The following is a 19,026-nucleotide window of genomic DNA, read 5'->3' as shown; positions in this document are numbered from 1 at the left end:
GACGGAGGAAGACGCGAGTCAGCTGCGAAATTTGCGCAAAATATATTGCCTCCTTGTCGAAATGGGTAAAGCTGTCAATGCAGCTTACGGAATACAAAATCTCGTAGAAGTGGTCAGCTGTTTCGTGAGCATCGTGACGTACATTTATATCAATGTTGTCGTCTTCTTAAATTTGAAGGTGGTGTGGCCTGAAATACCGAGCAATCAAGTCATTATCATGTTCTCTATGTGGACTGGACTAATGGTTGGGCGTCTGCTCACCACAGCCTACAGCAGCGACATGGTCGTGCAAGAGACCGCCCGCACTCAGCGGCTGGTCCAGAAACTTCTGCTCCTACCGCTGCCTGCTAGAAGCGGCTGTCCAGACGAGCTGCAGCTCTTCAGAGAGCAGATGGCGCGCAGTCGGCTGCGCTACAGCGCAGCGGGCTTCTTCACGCTCGACCTGTCTCTGCTGAGGAGCTTCACAGCCACCGTCACCACCTATGTCGTCATCCTCGTCCAATTCGGACTGTCTGGCGCGAGCAAGCAGCAAAGTGGCAGCGCCGCTGAATGTAGATGTTAACCAAGCAATAAAGTGGCACGTACCCGAGAGGACTGTTACATACACAGTTCTGCCATACAGCTATCGGTTCTCGTTACCGTTCCAAATTTCCTTCGTTCAATGAAATTTAAATGTCTTATGATTTTTCGTCGGCTATTACAGATTAGCTACTAACAACTGTAATTTCATCTTAATGCACATATGGTACTATATTAATCAGAGAAGATGTGTTTTACCTGTTTGTTTTATGTATACAACGTTCACAGTACTTCAGTGTGAATATCTGTCAATGAGATTAACTCATAATTATTAAATGACCATAGGCAAACATTTTACATTTTTCTGGGTATCAAGTTTAATATTATTAGAGATATAGTGAAGTATGACAATATGTTCCCCTTATGTTTAGATATGACAAACCAAACGTATCGAACTTAAAAATCACTACGAAACACTTAGAAAGTATTTGTTTAACAGTGATGAAAAATTTAAAAAGTTAAATGTTACTCATAATCTGGTATTTTATTTTTAATCACATGTTCATTGTTGATATAAATAAATATAGCTAAATACAGTTTGGTTCCAGCACTTTATTCTGAAAGATAAGAGCAGTTAATTAATAGATAGTACTAAAACGTGCACAGATGTAGATCACCGTATAAACAATAAAGCTTTCTTTTATTTGTGATGTGTATTCTTTGAAAATTACGCTACAAACATTTTAATGTAAAATAAGCAAGGTATACGATTCTCATTGCATCTAACTGCAGCCGACAATAAAGTTTCTTTCACCAGGCACTACCTAAATGCTACTAAAAGGAATATTCAGACATAAGCATCGTTTATATAATTCCGGACCTGAATACCTACCATAAAAAGTGTTAATGTCACAAAGAGGGGCGCTCATACTTCGTAGTTGCGTGCAGATCATGCTGTTTAGTAAACGATCTTAACCTTCTGTTTACCAGAAAATCTGTATAGTGTTGCTTACCAGTAGGACCTTGAAGCCCCGTGTTCTTTAAATTGGCATAAACTGAGAGTATTTTGAGTACTTATGATGTGAACGACTTTTGAAGTATAACTACTTTTAAAATAATTTTATTTATTTAAAGTTTACATTAAAAAACACAATTTTTATGTACATGTTTTGTAAGTAAAACCGCCTTTTCCTGCTGAAACTTAATTTATTTATCCCAGATGCGTTTCGCCTTTTCTTGGTTCTAAGGCATCACCAGTGGGATCTATAATGGTGCAGTATTGTTAGTTTTAGATTATTAAACAGTTCACGTCGTGATATTTTACGTAAAAATTGCTGATCTTCGTTTCCTCTGATCTGGTCTGGAGGTCGCACTACACTTTATTCTAGACCTCCAGACCAGATGAGAGGAAACCAAGATCAGTAAATCGTAAGTAATTACTTCGTCACATAAAATATCGCGACCTGAACTGTTTAATAATCTAAAACTAACAAAACTGTATCGGTATAGATTCCACTGATGATGCATTAGAACCAGAAAAAGGCGAAATACGTCTGGGATAAATAAATTAACTGGCATCAGGAAAAGGCGGTTTTATTTACAAAACAAGTATTTCTATGCTTGCTGCGGAGGATGTCACGCAAAACAAACCTGTTACAATTTTTATACTTTTACTGGTGGCTTTTATTCTTATTGAAAATTTGTACAGGGTCTACAGACAATAGAAGAATGTTCCAAGCATACAGTTTTGATGTACTTATAACATGTAATTAGACTTTTCTATTTTTCTTCTCTGCACAATATACACTTCTTCTCCTTTCTTTACCTAGAGATTTCACTGTCCTACCTGCTACTAATGAATTCATTGACTTCTTTACCCCTGCCAGTCGCTATCCCAAATTGCTGATGGAAGTTCGACGTCTTATTTTTTTTTAATCGGTAGCCAGAATCATCCAAATTACGTGTGCATTCATTACACTTACGTCGATAACGTTGAAGAAAAACACCAATGGCGAGGCCAATGCTTTGTTTTTCGCTTCACACTGTAGCAAAGCGTCTTCAGGTCCATGATGTCAACGCTGCTTTTTATAACACTGTATGTCATTACAAGTTCAAGTTTCTTTACATATGATAATGACGCCGTTGATTGGTCATGAAGAGAGCTAAGGACGGTAACAACTTTGTTTTCCTTCTAAGAAGCTATCATCACAACTGGTTTGAAACCAAATAATGTAGAGTATACTTCACATCTTTTAGGTGTAATAAAATAGGCAGTCATTTCAGCTTTGTTTCTTTCGGATAGTACCGACTAGTGTCAGGTGTTTTGACAACAAATAAGGAGCGACATTGGGAGATGCAAAAAAGTTATCACAGGTGATATTAGGCCCAGACTTTTCAAGTTCTATAGCCAGCGTTCTCACAACATTCTCTCCATGTCGCAGAACGGCCTTGGTTTCTTCCTCCTTCCCCAGATACAATTTCATCTTCCAACAGTAGTTTGTTGCACTGTCACAAATTCCCAGAACTTTACCAGGTTTTGATAGGATGCGTTGTCGAAATGGACAGCGACCTCGAAAAGTGACCAAGTATTCATCATTAAGGATAATTTCCCACATCTCAAAAACTTCTCTGATTGGTTCCAATTTGTCACTTGACCTATGTTCACGTCGGCCTGCTGCATTACCTAAGAGCAACACCCTTGGATAGCATGGACGCGGTAGCGACTCATAAATTCATTGAACAATAGTGGCCCATTCTCAACAATCGAAAGCTGACTGGTATCTTCGTTTCTTGACCTGTAAACTCCACTCAAGATCAGAACACCTAGAAAATTTTTGATTTCTATATCCATTCAGTAATCGTAAACGATTTAACCTCCCTTGTTGGTCTACATACACTCTTCGTAAATGAGGACTATACAAAAGAACAAGATGAAACAAGATTCTTCGTTATCACAGTTTCTAATCGAAACCCTGGTGCCTGGTCTTCTTTCAATACATCCATTTTGCTCTTCCTATCAGAAATTCCAGTTTGAGGAGCTGTAGACTGTATTTCATTCCGATTATTAGAAAGCAATAGATCACACTCGACAGAATTTACACTAAATTGTTCTCCTCCCTCTTCGGAAAATGATTCTTCATTATCATCTAGGTGTAGTTCTGCGTTTCCAGCAACATCTACCTCCTTATCATCAGCACTGAAGGATTCACACTACTAGGTGGGTTTTCAGAATCAAAAGACTGCTCCAACAATTCCCTTATCTCCTCATCTGATACACCTCTTCCCCATAAGATTTTTGGTTTGTAGAACAGACAACTGTTATGAAATAAGGCACAAAAATAAACCAGTACTTAGCACAAGGAGGACTGTTGTAAACTGAAAGACACCGCGCAGACGGACATCTAGTTGGTGAAAAATTGCTTTTAACGACAGGGGCCTGCGAGGCCCGTACGGAAGGAATCGTGCACAAAGATTTAACACAAAGCTATATGTAAATTTTTATGTTTTTTTTCTAAAATTATCAGTAATTTGACAAATCAGGAAAAGTCATAAAATTTCATTAAAATAAAATGTATATTCTCTAACAAAGAAGATATTAAACATCACGGACGGGCATCGAAGGCCCAATTGTAGGTAAAGGATTAAATAAGGCAAAAAGTTATGTTAGTTATAATCTTTCAAGGTAAAATATTATTGTTTCGTAGGAGACCCTAAAATTTGATTAATTTTATGGAAGGCACCACATGGTCATAATTCAAAATAATTTTGTGAAGTAACTATTAAAATGGAGCTGGAACGTGTAAATGTATTTCCACTGGGCTGTCTAAAATTAGATGCAAATAGTGGCCACATCAGCAAAAGTGCTAATAATGTTCTGCATCCTGTTGTTCAGTCCCACGGCAGGCATAACGTACCATTTTAGAAACCTAAAGACTTTGTGATCACTACTACATCAGTGAAACATTTCTGAAAGTAATTTTTCATCATAAAAATAGGAAGTGGACGGTACACTGACTTAATTCATAGAAAATTACAGACAAATATCATCCATTAACAAGTCTATAGAACAAGTCTGTTCCACAGCAACAGCTGTTAAATTAGAAAAGAAAGTTACTGCGTATTTTACAATTGATAGATTGTAGAATAAAGTCTGCATACACACGCACCAGTTCAGGAGACCTAGCGTCTGCACTGATAGTGACGATTACAGACCAGAATAATGACAGTCGTAGACAAACATACCTATTTAGGCCTACAAACAAAATAATCCTGTAACAATTATTGTAGAAACCTCCTTGAGCCATTGGGGTGAATAAGACTCTAAGAATCGCTAACAAAAGTCGGTACTGTAGCTTACGATAAGCTTAGGATAAAATATGATGTTACCATAATTAGCTACGTTTCTTAGTTTTCGAGATATGCTACATTCAGGTACATGTACTGTAATCGTTCTGGGCTACAAATAATTCACTGTAGGAAGAACACTTCAACCTGCAAATAGCCACTGTGAGATAGGAGTTTCGAATGAGCTATTTTTTGCTACGTCAGTACTACTAATACTGCTAACTGCACGAAGTATACTACAGAATTCTTTAAAAAAGTAATCCTAGCAGAGCATGTTTTTGTAATGTTTCGCAAATAAGATTTCCAGAATATTTTTAGAATGAACTCTCAGCTGTATTGGATAGCTGGTGTCGTCTGCCTTCAACAATGCTTGTCTTACTATAGCCGAATCGGTGTGACATGGAGCAATATGCCACGGAGAGGCTGAATCTCGAGAACTGGCGTCTTTGACTTCACGTTAACGTCAGAAGAAGTCGGCTGTGCTGTAAAGATAAACCTTGGAGTGTTCCAGTTGTAATGGTACTTTAATTACGCAACCATTCGGTACCTCACCTGAACCTCTCGATACCAGCTATATTCTACTGTGTTTCTGCAAAGTAGTTGACATATTTCTGAGACAACATTCAGATTTGATTTCACTTTCGACACATCGATATGTTTATATTGCAATGATATTATTCTTATGTGTATTCTTTCTTTTGTCACTATGATCTTTGACGTACTTTGATTTTTGGGCGCGTAAGCGATTATTAGTTAGTTGTTGAGTTGTTAGAGTGTCGGACCTTGAGAAAGTCAAGTCTTGGACGTCATGTTGGAAAGACGCTTAACGTAGTCAGCTTCTAAAATGTGAACTTCAACAGTGACTGTGAGGAAGATGTTTTCAAGTATGTTTTGTATTGTGAAGTGATGTTTTTGTTTACGTGATATTGCAATAAAAGCAATTAAAAGGCAGTGTAACTTAATTTCGGAGTGCTGATTATTTTTTTACATCATCATTGTCCAGTAAAAGCGTATTCTTCAAGAATGGTTTTGAATATAGCAGAATAAAACCTAGGCCTCTTTGCATCCGAGCTTGGAATCATAACCACCTGGATTTTCAACGATTGGGCCATGATTTTACGACGAGACTCGCGTGGGAAACACAAAAAGATGAGTGCCTAGTTTTTTCATTATTACATGAAATGACTATTAACTGTGCTCTAATGACACCTGCCACATAATATGACTGTTGTTGCCCGATAATGCAGTATTTAGCAGCGTGAGCAACACCACAATCGTTTTTAAAATTTTGACCTTTGCTGTGGTAGGGTTGTTACACAGTCCACTAGCTCTGTACTAAAAGACATTGTTTAAATCAGTTATGTGGCACCAGCGCATTTTTTAAATAAGGGATTATCTAGCTATTATTATGTTTGTTATTCATTTTTATATTATTTGTTCTCTTGTGGACAAATTAAACGATTAAATACTTTTTTGTCGTGTACAGAAGACCGTGGAGCAGTCATACGTGACTTGCAACCAAAGTCGTTTAGTAATATTGATGTTTTCTTTTGTGGCATTTAAACTAAATTATCCATTATCTGGTAAAATTACTGAGGAAAGAGGAGTAATAGCAGAAAGCAAATGTAAAATGGAGCACAATGTTTTCACATTAGGGGTTAATTTGAGGGCATTGGGGAGTACAGAGGTGCTAAAATGTTTAGCAAGAGAGACATGGCATTTATAAGAACAACAAGACTGAATTTTTAATACGAAACAACCAAATGACAGTCTCAGTATACTATAGCTGAATCGATGTGACATGAAACAATATGCCACGGAGAGGCTGAATCTCGAGAATCGGCAGTCTGAGTATACTACTAAACGTACGACCAGTGAAGTGGTAGCAGTCAACAAAACTACTTAGACCATAATCTTAAAAGATTAGGTATTATATAGGATCTTTTGAACAGCAACGTATCCACTAACATCACTTTGTGCAATCACGTGCATGTAGAGTGCTCTAACAGGCAGCAAGGAATATTCAGTTAAATAATTAGTCCTTACGGCTACGAGAAATGAATACTAAAAACGAAGCTAACTGTAGCTGCATAACCATGTAGAAACAACGAAGTACTAAAACGGTCTGATTCTTACTTCACTTCTTCACCTTCCACCTTCTGTCTAGTATCCCTTGCATTTTCAGACACTACATAGGATGTACTTCATAACTTTCTGGATTAGCTCGAACATGGTTAGTAATGGCTACGCCACAGGCTAGGAGAGAAATCCAGATTCTGTGTTCGAGTATAAACCAACGTTGTCACGAAACTTCATAACAGATAAACACTAGGTACTCAACTGTAATTCGTAAACAATACCGTGCTGTGTAAATCAAGTATCCTCAGATATCTCACCTGGTAGAACAATGTCTTTGAAACGGTAAAGATCCAATTGTGAGAACAACTAACACACGCAGTTTGTGTTGCTGCAAAGTCCTGGTACGTTATGTCAAGAACATGCCAAACTAAATTATTCGCAAGACATACCGCTGTTAACAGTGAGTACTTATGTTTAGTTTCTGCTCTTCTTCTGTGTAAGCATCTGAGTCTATTCAAAGGCGTGATACGCCGCATACTTGTCGCTCACATTCACAATTTTACAGATGTCAACCGTGGACGGAAGTACTGTAACATATTTGACAATTATCGCAGTAAGGCTGAGCTACACGTGAAGCAGTATATTATGGACACCAACCAGCCAGGCTAGAATGCAATGTGGAATCAGCATTATGAGTCTTAACGATACTAGAATACAAAGACAAAGAAAAATGTTCTTGGCAATGGTCATGTAGAAATCCTCAACACTGCCAGGAACTGAAAGAATAGGAAAATGGACATCCAACCATTTCAGACCTGCAAGATTTATTTGCCTGGGAAAATGTGTACATGCAAACACATCAAACGACAGATAAAAGGCAGCACATAGCGACCTTTTACTTTATTCTTTGTGTCTGACTGTCTTCCCAGTTGGCAAATAGCATCAGCAAAACAGCAGTAGAGTTGACTTTCAGTAGAGTTGACTTTTCTACTGTACAAATAATTTTAATTTCTTTTTCAGTTTTTATTTACTTATGATCGTATTTATGCAGAATGTAGGCAGCCCTTTCACCGCACGATTGTAAATCTTAAATCAATTTCCGTTTTCATTTACTTGGGGCTTTTAAGAGGAGAACACTAGCGAGAAAAACATCAGGCTTTTATGGAACCGTCACAGTCTGTTACAAAAACGTAGCAAGCAATAAAAAATTTGTTTAATAAAGATTTATAAGACACAAAACCATGATTGAGTACTGTCGAAAACTGGTTAATTTCAGATGTTAGCACGCGTCGCCACTGTCCCCATCCAGGAAATTTTTGGAAATTTGTGGTAAGGTCTTATGGAACCAAACTGCGGAGGTCATCGGTCCCTAAGCTAACGCGCTATTTAACCTAACTTAAACTAACTTACGCTAAAGACAACACACAGGCCCATGCCCAAGGGAGGACTCGAGCCTCCGACGGGGGGAGCCACGCGGGCTGGGGCAAGGGGCCTCATCAAGAGATAGACCACAAGCTCGGATTACAAAAGGTTGCAGTAGGTGTGGCAGGGGGCGAAAGACATTCCGGAGGGTTGAACGGAAAGCCTCTCCAGTTTGTCTGACGAACCGGTTTCAGGCTCTGTCTTCGGCTGATACTGATCTTCGGCCGGACATGGCTGCTTGTCCTGTTCCAGAGGTTGCCCCTCAGTCTGCAAGATCCGGGCGGTCGCAGAGGGTGGGCTTACTGGTAGTTGGGAGCTCCAACGTCAGGCGCGTAATGGGGCCCCTTAGGGATATGGCTGCAAGGGAGGGGAGGAAAACCAATGTGCACTCCCTGTGTATACTGGGGGGAGTCATTCCAGATGTGGTAAGGATCCTTCTGGATGCCATGAAGGGTACCGGGCGCACCAATCTGCATGTGGTCGCTCAAGTCGGCGCCAATGATGTCTGTCGCTAAGGATCGGAGGAAATCCACTCTGGCTTCCGGCGGCTATCTGATTTGGTGCAGACTGCCAGTCTCGCTAGCGGGATGAAAGCAGAGCTCACCATCTGGAGCATCGTCGATATGACTAACTGCGGACCTTTAGTACAGAGCCCAGTGGAGGGTCTGAATCAGAGGCTGAGACGGTTCTGCGGTCGTGTGGGCTGTAGATTTCTCGACTTGCGCCATAGGGTGGTGAGGTTTCGAGTTCCGCTGGATACGTCAGGACTCCACTACACACAGCAGGCGGCTACACCGGTAGCAGAGGTTGTGTGGCGGAGACTGGGCGGTTTTTTAAGTTAGATGGCCTCGGGCAAGTACAGAAAGGGCAACAGCCTCAAAGGGTGCGGGGGAAAGTCAGGACATGCGGCGAGCAAGCAGCAATCGGTATTGTAATTGTAAACTGTCGAAGCTGCGTTGGTAAAGTACCGGAACTTCAAGGGCTGATAGAAAGCACCGAAGCTGAAATCGTTATAGGTACGGAAAGCTGGCTGAAGCCAGAGATAAAGTCTGCCGAAATTTTTACAAAGGCACAGACGGTGTTTAGAAAGGACAGATTGCATGCAACTGGTGGTGGCGTGTTTGTCGCTGTTAGTAGTAGGTTATCCTGTAGTGAAATAGAAGTGGATAGTTCCTGTGAATTATTATGGGTGGAGGTTATACTCAACAACCGAGCTAGATTAATAATTGGCTCCTTTTACCGACCTCCCGACTCAGTAGCATTAGTGGCAGAGAAAATCTGGAATACATTTCAGATAAATTTCCTGAGCATGTTATAGTCTTAGGTGGAGATTTCAATTTACCAGATAAGACTGTGACACTAAGATGTTTAGGACGGGTGGTAGGGACAGAGCATCGAGTGACATTATACTGAATGCACTATCCGAAAATTACCTCGAGCAATTAAGCAGAGAACCGACTCGTCAAGATAACATCTTGGACCTACTGATAACAAACAGACCGGAACTTTTCGACTCTGTAAGCGCAGAACAGGGAATCAGTGCTCATAAGGCCATTGCAGCATCCCTGAATATGGAAGTAAATGTTGTTGTTGTTGTTGTTGTCTTCAGTCCTGAGACTGGTTTTATGCAGCTCTCCATGCTACTCTATCCTGTGCAAGCTTCTTCATCTCCCAGTACTTACGGTAACCTACATCCTTCTGAATCTGCTTAGTGTATTCATCTCTTGGTCTCCCTCTACGATTTTTACCCTCCACGCTGCCCTCCAATGCTAAATTTGTGATCCCTTGATGCCTCAGAACATGAACAACCAACCGGTCCCTTCTTCTTGTCAAGTTGTGCCACAAACTCCTCTTCTCCCCAATTCTATTCAATACCTCCTCATTAGTTATGTGACCTACCCAACTAATCTTCAGCACTCTTCTGTAGCACCACATTTCGAAAGCTTCTATTTCCTTCTTGTCCAAACCATTTATCGTCCATGTTTCACTTCCATACATGGCTACACTCCATACAAATACTTTCAGAAACGACTTCCTGACACTTAAATCTATACTCGATGTTAACAAATTTCTCTTCTTGAGAAACGCTTTCCTTGCCATTGCCAGTCTACATTTTGTATCCTCTCTACTTCGACCATCATCAGTTATTTTGCTCCCCAAATAGCAAAACTCCTTTACAACTTTAAATGTCTCATTTCCTAATCTAATTCCCTCAGCATCACCCGACTTAATTCGACTACATTCCGTTATCCTCGTTTTGCTTTTGTTGATGTTAATCTTATATCCTCCTTTCAAGACACTGTCCATTCCGTCCAACTGCTCTTCCAAGTCCTTTGCTGTCTCTGACAGAATTACAATGTCATCGGCGAACCTCAACGCTTTTATTTCTTCTCCATGGACTTTAATACCTACTCCGAATTTTTCTTTCGTTTCCTTTACTGCTTGCTCAATATACAGATTGAATCACATCGGGGCCAGTCTACAACCCTGCCTCACTCACTTCCCAACCTCGGCTTCCCTTTCATGCCCCTCGACTCTTATAACTGCCATCTGGTTTCTGTACAAATTGTAAATAGCCTTTCGCTCCCTGTATTTTACCCCTGCCACCTACAGAATATGAAAGAGAGTATTCCAGTCAACATTGTCAAAAGCTTTCTCTAAGTCCACAAATGCTAGAAACGTAGGTTTGCCTTTCCTTAATCTATTTTCTAAGATAAGTCGTAGGGTCAGTATTGCCTCAGGTGTTCCAACATTTCTGCGGAATCCAAACTGATCTTCGGCGAGGTCGGCTTCTACCAGTTTTTCCACTCGTCTGTAAAGAATTCGCGTTAGTATTTTGCAGCTGTGGCTTATTAAACTGATAGTTCGGTAATTTTCATATCTGTCAACACCTGCTTTCTTTGGGATTGGAATTACTATATTCTTCTTGAAGTCTGAGAGTATTTGGCCTGTCTCATTCATCTTGCTCACCAGATGGTAGAGTTTTGTCAGGACTGGCTCTCCCAAGGCCGTCAGTAGTTCCAATGGAATGTTGTCTACTCACGGGGCCTTGTTTCGACTCAGGTCTTTCAGTGCTCTGTCAAACTCTTCACGCAGTATCGTATCTCCCATTTCATCTTCATCTACATCCTCTTCCATTACCATAATATTGTTCTCAAGTATATCGCCCTTGTATAGACCCTCTATATACTCCTTGCACCTTTCTGCTTTCCCTTCTTTGCTTAGAACTGGGTTTCCATCTGAGCTCTTGATATTCATACAAGTGGCTCTCTTTTCTCCAAAGGTCTCTTTAATTTTCCTGTAGGCAGTATCTATCTTACCCTGGTGAGATAAGCCTCTGCATCTTTACATTTCTCCTCTAGCCATCCCTGCTTAGCCATTTTGCACTTCCTGTCGATCTCATTTTTGAGACGTTTGTATTTCTTTTTGCCTGCTTCATTTGCTGCGTTTTTATATTTTCTACTTTCATCTACTAAATTCAATATTTCTTCTGTTACCCAAGGATTTCTAGTAGCTCTCGTCTTTTTACCTACTTGATCCTGTGCTGCCTTCACTACTTCATCCCTCAGAGCTACCCATTCTTCTTCTACTGTATTTCTTTCCCCCATTCCTGTCAATTGTTCCCTTATGCTCTCCCTGAAACTCTGTACAACCTCTGGTTTAGTCAGTTTATCCAGCTCCCATCTCCTTAAATTCCCATCTTTTTGCGGTTTCTTCAGTTTTAATCTACAGTTCATAACCAATAGATTGTGGTCAGAGTCCACATCTGCCCCTGGAAATGTCTTACAATTTAAAACCTGGTTCCTAAATCTCTGTCTTACCATTATATAATCTATCTGATACCTTTTAGTATCTCCAGGATTCTTCCATGTATACAACCTTCTTTTATGATTCTTGAACCAAGTGTTAGCTATAAGTTATGCTCTGTGCAAAATTCTACCAGACGGCTTCCTCTTTCATTTCTCTTCCCCAATCCATATTCATCCACTATGTTTCCTTCTCTCCCTTTTCCTACTCTCGAATTCCAGTCACCCATGATTATTAAATTTTCGTCTCCCTTCACTAACTGAACAATTTCTTTTATCTCATCATACATTTCATCAATTTCGTCATCATCTGCAGAGCTAGTTGACATATAAACTTGTACTACTGTAGTAGGCGTGGGCTTCGTGTCTATCTTGGCCACAATAATGCGTTCACTATGTTGTTTGTAATAGCTTACCCGCACTCCTATTTTTTTATTCATTATTAAACCTACTCCTGCATTACCCCTATTTGATTTTGTATTTATAACCCTGTATTCACCTGACCAAAAGTCTTGTTTCTCCTGCCACCGAACTTCACTAATTCCCACTATATCTAACTTCAACCTATCCATTTCCCTTTTTAAATTTTCTAACCTACCTGCCCGCTTAAGGGATCTGACATTCCACGCTCCGATGGAAGTAAATAGGAATATAAAAAAAAGGGAGGAAGGTTTATCTGTTTAGCAAGAGTAATAGCAGGCAGATTTCAGACTACCTAACAGAGCAAAACGGAAATTTCTGTTCCGACACTGATAATGTTGAGTGTTTATGGAGAAAGTTCAAGGCAATCGTAAAATGCGTTTTAGACAGGTACGTGCCGAGAAAAAACCACCATGGTTCAACAACAAAGTTAGGAAAGTACTGCGAAAGTAAAGAGAGCTTCACTGCAAATTTAAACGCAGGCAAAACCTCTCAGACAAACAGAAGCTAAACGAAGTCGAAGTTAGCATAAGGAGGCCTATGCGTGAAGCGTTCAGTGAATTCGAAAGTAAAATTCTATGTACCGACTTGACAGAAAATCGTAGGAAGTTCTGGTCTTTTACGTTAAATCAGTAAGTGGATCGAAACAGTATATCCAGACACTCTGGGATGATAATGGCATTGAAACAGAGGATGACACGCGTAAATCTGAAATACTAAACAACTTTTTCCAAAGCTGTTTCACAGAGGAAGACAGCACTGCAGTTCCTTCTCTAAATCCTCGCACGAACGAAAAAATGGCTGACATCGAAATAAGTGTCCAAGGAATAGAAAAGCAACTGAAATCACTCAACAGAGGAAAGCCCACTGGACCTGACGGGATACCAATTCAATTCTATATAGAGTATGCGAAATAACTTGCCCCCCTTCTAACAGCAGTGTACCACATGTCTCTAGAGGAATTGAAGGTTCCAAATGATTGTAAAAGAACACAGGTAGTTCCAGTTTTCAAGAAGGGTCGTCGAGTAGATGCGCAAAACTATAGGCCTATATCTCTGACATCGATCTGTTGTAGAATTTTAGAACATGTTTTTTGCTCGCGTATCATGTCATTTCTGGAAACCCAGAATCTACTCTGTAGGAATCAACATGGATTCCGGAAACAGCGATCGTGTGAGACCCAACTCGCTTTATTTTTTCATGAGACCCAGAAAATATTAGATGCAGGCTCTCAGGTAGATGCCATTTTCTTTGACTTTCGGAAGGCGTTCGGTACAGTTTCGCACTGTCGCCTGATAAACAAAGTAAGAGCCTACGGAATATCAGACCAGCTGTGTGGCTGAATTGAACAGTTTTTAGCAAACTGAACACAGCACGTCTATAGACGTTAAAGTAACCTCTGGCGTGCCACAGAGGAGTGTTATGGGACCATTGCTTTTCACAATATATAAAAATGACCTAGTAGATAATGTTGGAAGTTGCATGCGTCTTTTCGCGGATGATGCTGTAGTATACAGAGAAGTTGCAGCATTAGAAAATTGCAGCGAAATGCAGGAAGATCTGCAGCGGATAGGCACTTGGTGCAGGGAGTGGCAACTGACCCTTAACATAGACAAATGTAATGTATTGTGAATACATAGAAAGAAGGATCCTTTACTGTATGATTATATGATAGCGGAACAAACAACGGTAGCAGTTACTTCTATAAAATATCTGGGAGTATGCGTACGGAACGATTTGAAGTGGAATGATCATATAAAATTAATTGTTGGTAAGGCGGGTGCCAGGTTGAGATTCATTGGGAGAGTCCTTAGAAAATGTAGTCCATCAACAAAGGAGGTGGCTTACAAAACACTCGTTCGACCTATACTTGAGTATTGCTCATCAGTGTGGAATCCGTACCAGGTCGGGTTGACGGAGGAGATAGAGAAGATCCAAAGAAGAGCGGCGCGTTTCGTCACAGGCTTATTTGGTAAGCGTGATAGAGTTACAGAGATGTTTAGCAAACTCAAGTGGCAGACTCTGCAAGAGAGGCGCTCTGCATCGCGGTGTAGCTTGTTGTCCAGGTTTTGAGAGGGTGCGTTTCTGGATGAGGTATCGAATATATTGCTTCCCCCTACTTATACCTCCCGAGGAGATCACGAATGTAAAATTAGAGACATTCGAGCGCGCACGGAGGCTTTCCGGCAGTCGTTCTTCCCGCAAACCATACACGACTGGAACAGGAAAGGGAGGTAATGACAGTGGCACATAAAGTGCCCTCCGCCACACACCGTTGGGTGGCTTACGGAGTATAAATGTAGATGTAGATGTAGATGAAACTGGCCATGCCCTTCTCGAAGGAAATATCCTGGCATTTGCCTGGGGTAACTAAATGAAATCACGGTAAACCAAAATCCACAAGGCTGGACGAGGATTTGAGACGTCGTCCTCCCAAATGTGAGTTCAGTGCTCTAAGCACTTCGGCATTATATCCTGTTAACAGTTGCATACCAATGCTGTAAGTTCCATTGGCCAACGCCAATGGGACGGACCAGTGACTGACCCCACTACCATTAAACTTTCTCTATCTAGGATAAACCGTATGACTATTTCCATATATTTGGTAGACTAGAAGTCAAAAACGTTGATTATTATTACTGGTAAAGGGTTTCTGGGACTTGTGTTTATAAAGGAATTCCTTAGATAAATGTTTAAATAGATTATAAAAAATTATTTTACATTTATTTATATTAATTTCCGAATTACAAGGGTTACTCAGATTCACATTCAGAACACTTAACAATACGAACTATTTCTTCTTTCGCGATGTGTCAGACATACGCCTTGCAAGAAGTGCAAGTCATCGTGTACTTACGGTCTTTGCTTCTGGCGCATAAGTAACAGCGCCTTTTCATTGGCACATTATCCACAACTGCACGCGTTACTTTCCGTCGCGGCTCTGTAACGATGTTTCCTCTGCTTACAGCATATTGATGTTGATTATTCTCACACCCAAAAGCTGATAACGCCGTTGTGTATTTTGAGTGTAGGCCTACAGCATTTTGAGCACGTCTTTTCATGTTGAGATCATCAAGTTCCCGAGCAAGATCTTTCAGGTACTGTTTTCTTCCATAACTCTTTGTCGGGTCATTCTTTGCCCCTTCCTTGGGTGTATCTTGAAATACACCGTACGAATTATGTGCCACAATGTCAATCAAGCTGAAAAACACTGCCATTGGCCATCAACGCCTTGCTCGCTGACAGCTGTACATTCTTACACACTTATCTATTATATCCACTCCAGAATTCGTACAGAATAGAATGATGTCTGGTTTCTCATCCGTCACATACATGTCATGATGTTGAGTTGACAATACTGCAACAACCTTTCCTTTCTTAGACACATAACCGACTAAAGTGGCATCATCAATAAAGGCAAACCGGACTGTTCCTGGAGTTTAGAGACAGGACGGAATTCTGTAGGAACATCGCGTTTGTCACATCGAATAACACCGACTGTAGTTATTTTCTCTTTCAAAAGATCGGATGTTAGTGGAACGGTATTGAACGTTCCGTCCATGGTAACATGATTATTTCAAGTTAGACATTTCAGTCAACCTTCTGACTGTTTCAGGGTCACTGTTACTGTTCTTCTCATTGTCGTACTTTTCAACATAGGGATCTGCAGTGAAGCAGTATTTCGTATTTGAGTCACGTAACAGATTCACTTCTACACTCCTGGAAATTGAAATAAGAACACCGTGAATTCATTGTCCCAGGAAGGGGAAACTTTATTGACACATTCCTGGGATCAGATACATCACATGATCACACTGACAGAACCACAGGCACATAGACACAGGCAACAGAGCATGCACAATGTCGGCACTAGTACAGTGTATATCCACCTTTCGCAGCAATGCAGGCTGCTTTTCTCCCATGGAGACGATCGTAGAGATGCTGGATGTAGTCCTGTGGAACGGCTTGCCATGCCATTTCCACCTGGCGCCTCAGTTGGACCAGCGTTCGTGCTGGACGTGCAGACCGCGTGAGACGACGCTTCATCCAGTCCCAAACATGCTCAATGGGGGACAGATCCGGAGATCTTGCTGGCCAGGGTAGTTGACTTACACCTTCTAGAGCACGTTGGGTGGCATGGGATACATGCGGACGTGCATTGTCCTGTTGGAACAGCAAGTTCCCTTGCCGGTCTAGGAATGGTAGAACGATGGGTTCGATGACGGTTTGGATGTACCGTGCACTATTCAGTGTCCCCTCGACGATCACCAGTGGTGTACGGCCAGTGTAGGAGATCGCTCCCCACACCATGATGCCGGGTGTTGGCCCTGTGTGCCTCGGTCGTATGCAGTCCTTATTGTGGCACTCACCTGCACGGCGCCAAACACGCATACGACCATCATTGGCACCAAGGCATAAGCGACTCTCATCGCTGAAGACGACACGTCTCCATTCGTCCCTCCATTCACGCCTGTCGCGACACCACTGGAGGCGGGCTGCACGATGTTGGGGCGTGAGCGGAAGACGGCCTAACGGTGTGCGGGACCGTAGCCCAGCTTCATGGAGACGGTTGCGAATGGTCCTCTCCGATACCCCAGGAGCAACAGTGTCCCTAATTTGCTGGGAAGTGGCGGTGCGGTCCCCTACGGCACTGCGTAGGATCCTACGGTCTTGGCGTGCATCCGTGCGTCGCTGCGGTCCGGTCCCAGGTCGATGGGCACGTGCACCTTCCGCCGACCACTGGCGACAACATCGATGTACTGTGGAGACCTCACGCCCCACGTGTTGAGCAATTCGGCAGTACGTCCACCCGGCCTCCTGCATGCCCACTATACGCCCTCGCTCAAAGTCCGTCAACTGCATATACGGTTCACGTCCACGCTGTCGTGGCATGCTACCAGTGTTAAAGACTGCGATGGAGCTCCGTATGCCACGGCAAACTGGCTGACACTGACGGCGGCGGTGCACAAATGCTGCGCAGCTAGCGCCATTCGACGGACAACACCGCGGTTCCTGGTGTGTCCGCTGTGCCGTGCGTGTGATCATTGCTTGTACAGCCCTCTCGCAGTGTCCGGAGCAAGTATGGTGGGTCTGACACACCGGTGTCAATGTGTTCTTTTTTCCATTTCCAGGAGTGTATTTCATATTTTCCTGGTTTTATTGGAATACATAGCCTGAATAGGCATCGCCCACGGAAGGTCGCAAGTTCTTCATCCACTGTAACTGACTCATTAGGATTATAAAACTCAGGAAATTTACTATCATGTTCCACACATCACTCATAGGCCCAAATTTGTCGGTGTTTTTCCTAGCTGCTCGAGTTACAGCATCATCAAAGCGCAGGCATTTTAGTAAGACCCTCAATCCATGCTCCGAAAATGAAGCTCGGTACGTCGAAAAGTTTTCTTTACTAAATATATCACGTACACTGTCCTTGTTCTGTCCATGGACTCCAAAGTTCAGAAGAATTCCAGTCCCTGACACAATTTTTTCTCATTCTAATGCTTTCTAATTTTTCACGAAAATATCTTCAGATGATTTCCTAAGATTGTCCAGCTTTTGATTGGTATACGTCAAAATCTTATCCAAGCTGTTATCATCAAGATACAAGAGAAAAGCTTTACCTAGTGTATCAGGTTTTATCCCTGGCTTAGTTCCTTTTAGGGTAGGCATTACGTTAGCAGCAGACTTCCTCCTTTGACTTACGTAAGGATCTCTGTCATACTTGATGCGGTCACCATGTCTTTTTCAAGGTGATCAATTTTAACCTTCGCCCTGGGTCGCCATCTTGTTGCTTGAATATCTATAAAATGTGAAAGCAGGACCCAACATGAGCACACAAAACACTCATCTACTGAGACTGACATCCTAATATATTCCAAAATATCTGCAACAAAATTATTAGGATCAATACTTATCCTGTTCATTTTCATCCAACTAGCTGCTGTCAGAAACTACTTCTACAACCACATCTTCAGATTCACTGCTTGAACTTTCGGATAGTTCCCCACTAAATTCATTGTCTGAATTCTCAAATAACTTTATTATTCCGTCATTAGTCTTTATGTACCGGCGGACTGCGGGTGATGACTGTTGAGCAGCTACACCTTCAGTTACAACAGTCGCTATAACTCAACATTAAAGTAAACCAAAAGCGCTTCTTATTATCAATTGTAGCAATAATCGTTACGATTAACCTCATGTATGTATTAAATAAAATATTCAACACAACTGGAGTTGTACTCAAAAACTACATTGGAGTCTGAGACCTCCCCCCCTACCCTCCCCCCTGGCAAGCAACTGTTAAGTAGAAGGTCTGAGTGAAAGCTTCCATCTGAAGTGTAGTGTGGAATGTTTGAAATGTGAATGTTCCTTAGAAAAGCGGCGGGGATAGCATAAATCTACAGCGCATCGCAAATGAAAGAAAACATTTATT

At 41.6% G+C, this 19,026-nt stretch overlaps 1 protein-coding gene across 1 annotated transcript; it reads left to right on the top strand.

The window, feature by feature from the left end:
• Nucleotides 1-61: 61 nt before the first annotated feature.
• LOC126188623 (putative gustatory receptor 2a) lies at nt 62-562 on the top strand. Its single transcript, XM_049930225.1, has one exon. It carries the CDS (start codon nt 62-64, stop codon nt 560-562), a length of 501 nt encoding a protein of 166 aa, XP_049786182.1.
• Nucleotides 563-19,026: the final 18,464 nt, after the last annotated feature.

This window comes from Schistocerca cancellata, chromosome 5 (assembly GCF_023864275.1).
Source record: "Schistocerca cancellata isolate TAMUIC-IGC-003103 chromosome 5, iqSchCanc2.1, whole genome shotgun sequence".
Lineage (NCBI taxonomy): Eukaryota > Metazoa > Arthropoda > Insecta > Orthoptera > Acrididae > Schistocerca > Schistocerca cancellata.
This window is presented reverse-complemented; position numbering and strand designations above follow the sequence as displayed.

What these genes read in the sequence shown, in the direction of transcription:
- LOC126188623 (XM_049930225.1), top strand. Translation starts at nt 62, where the DNA reads ATGGGTAAAGCTGTCAATGCAGCTTACGGAATACAAAATCTCGTAGAA.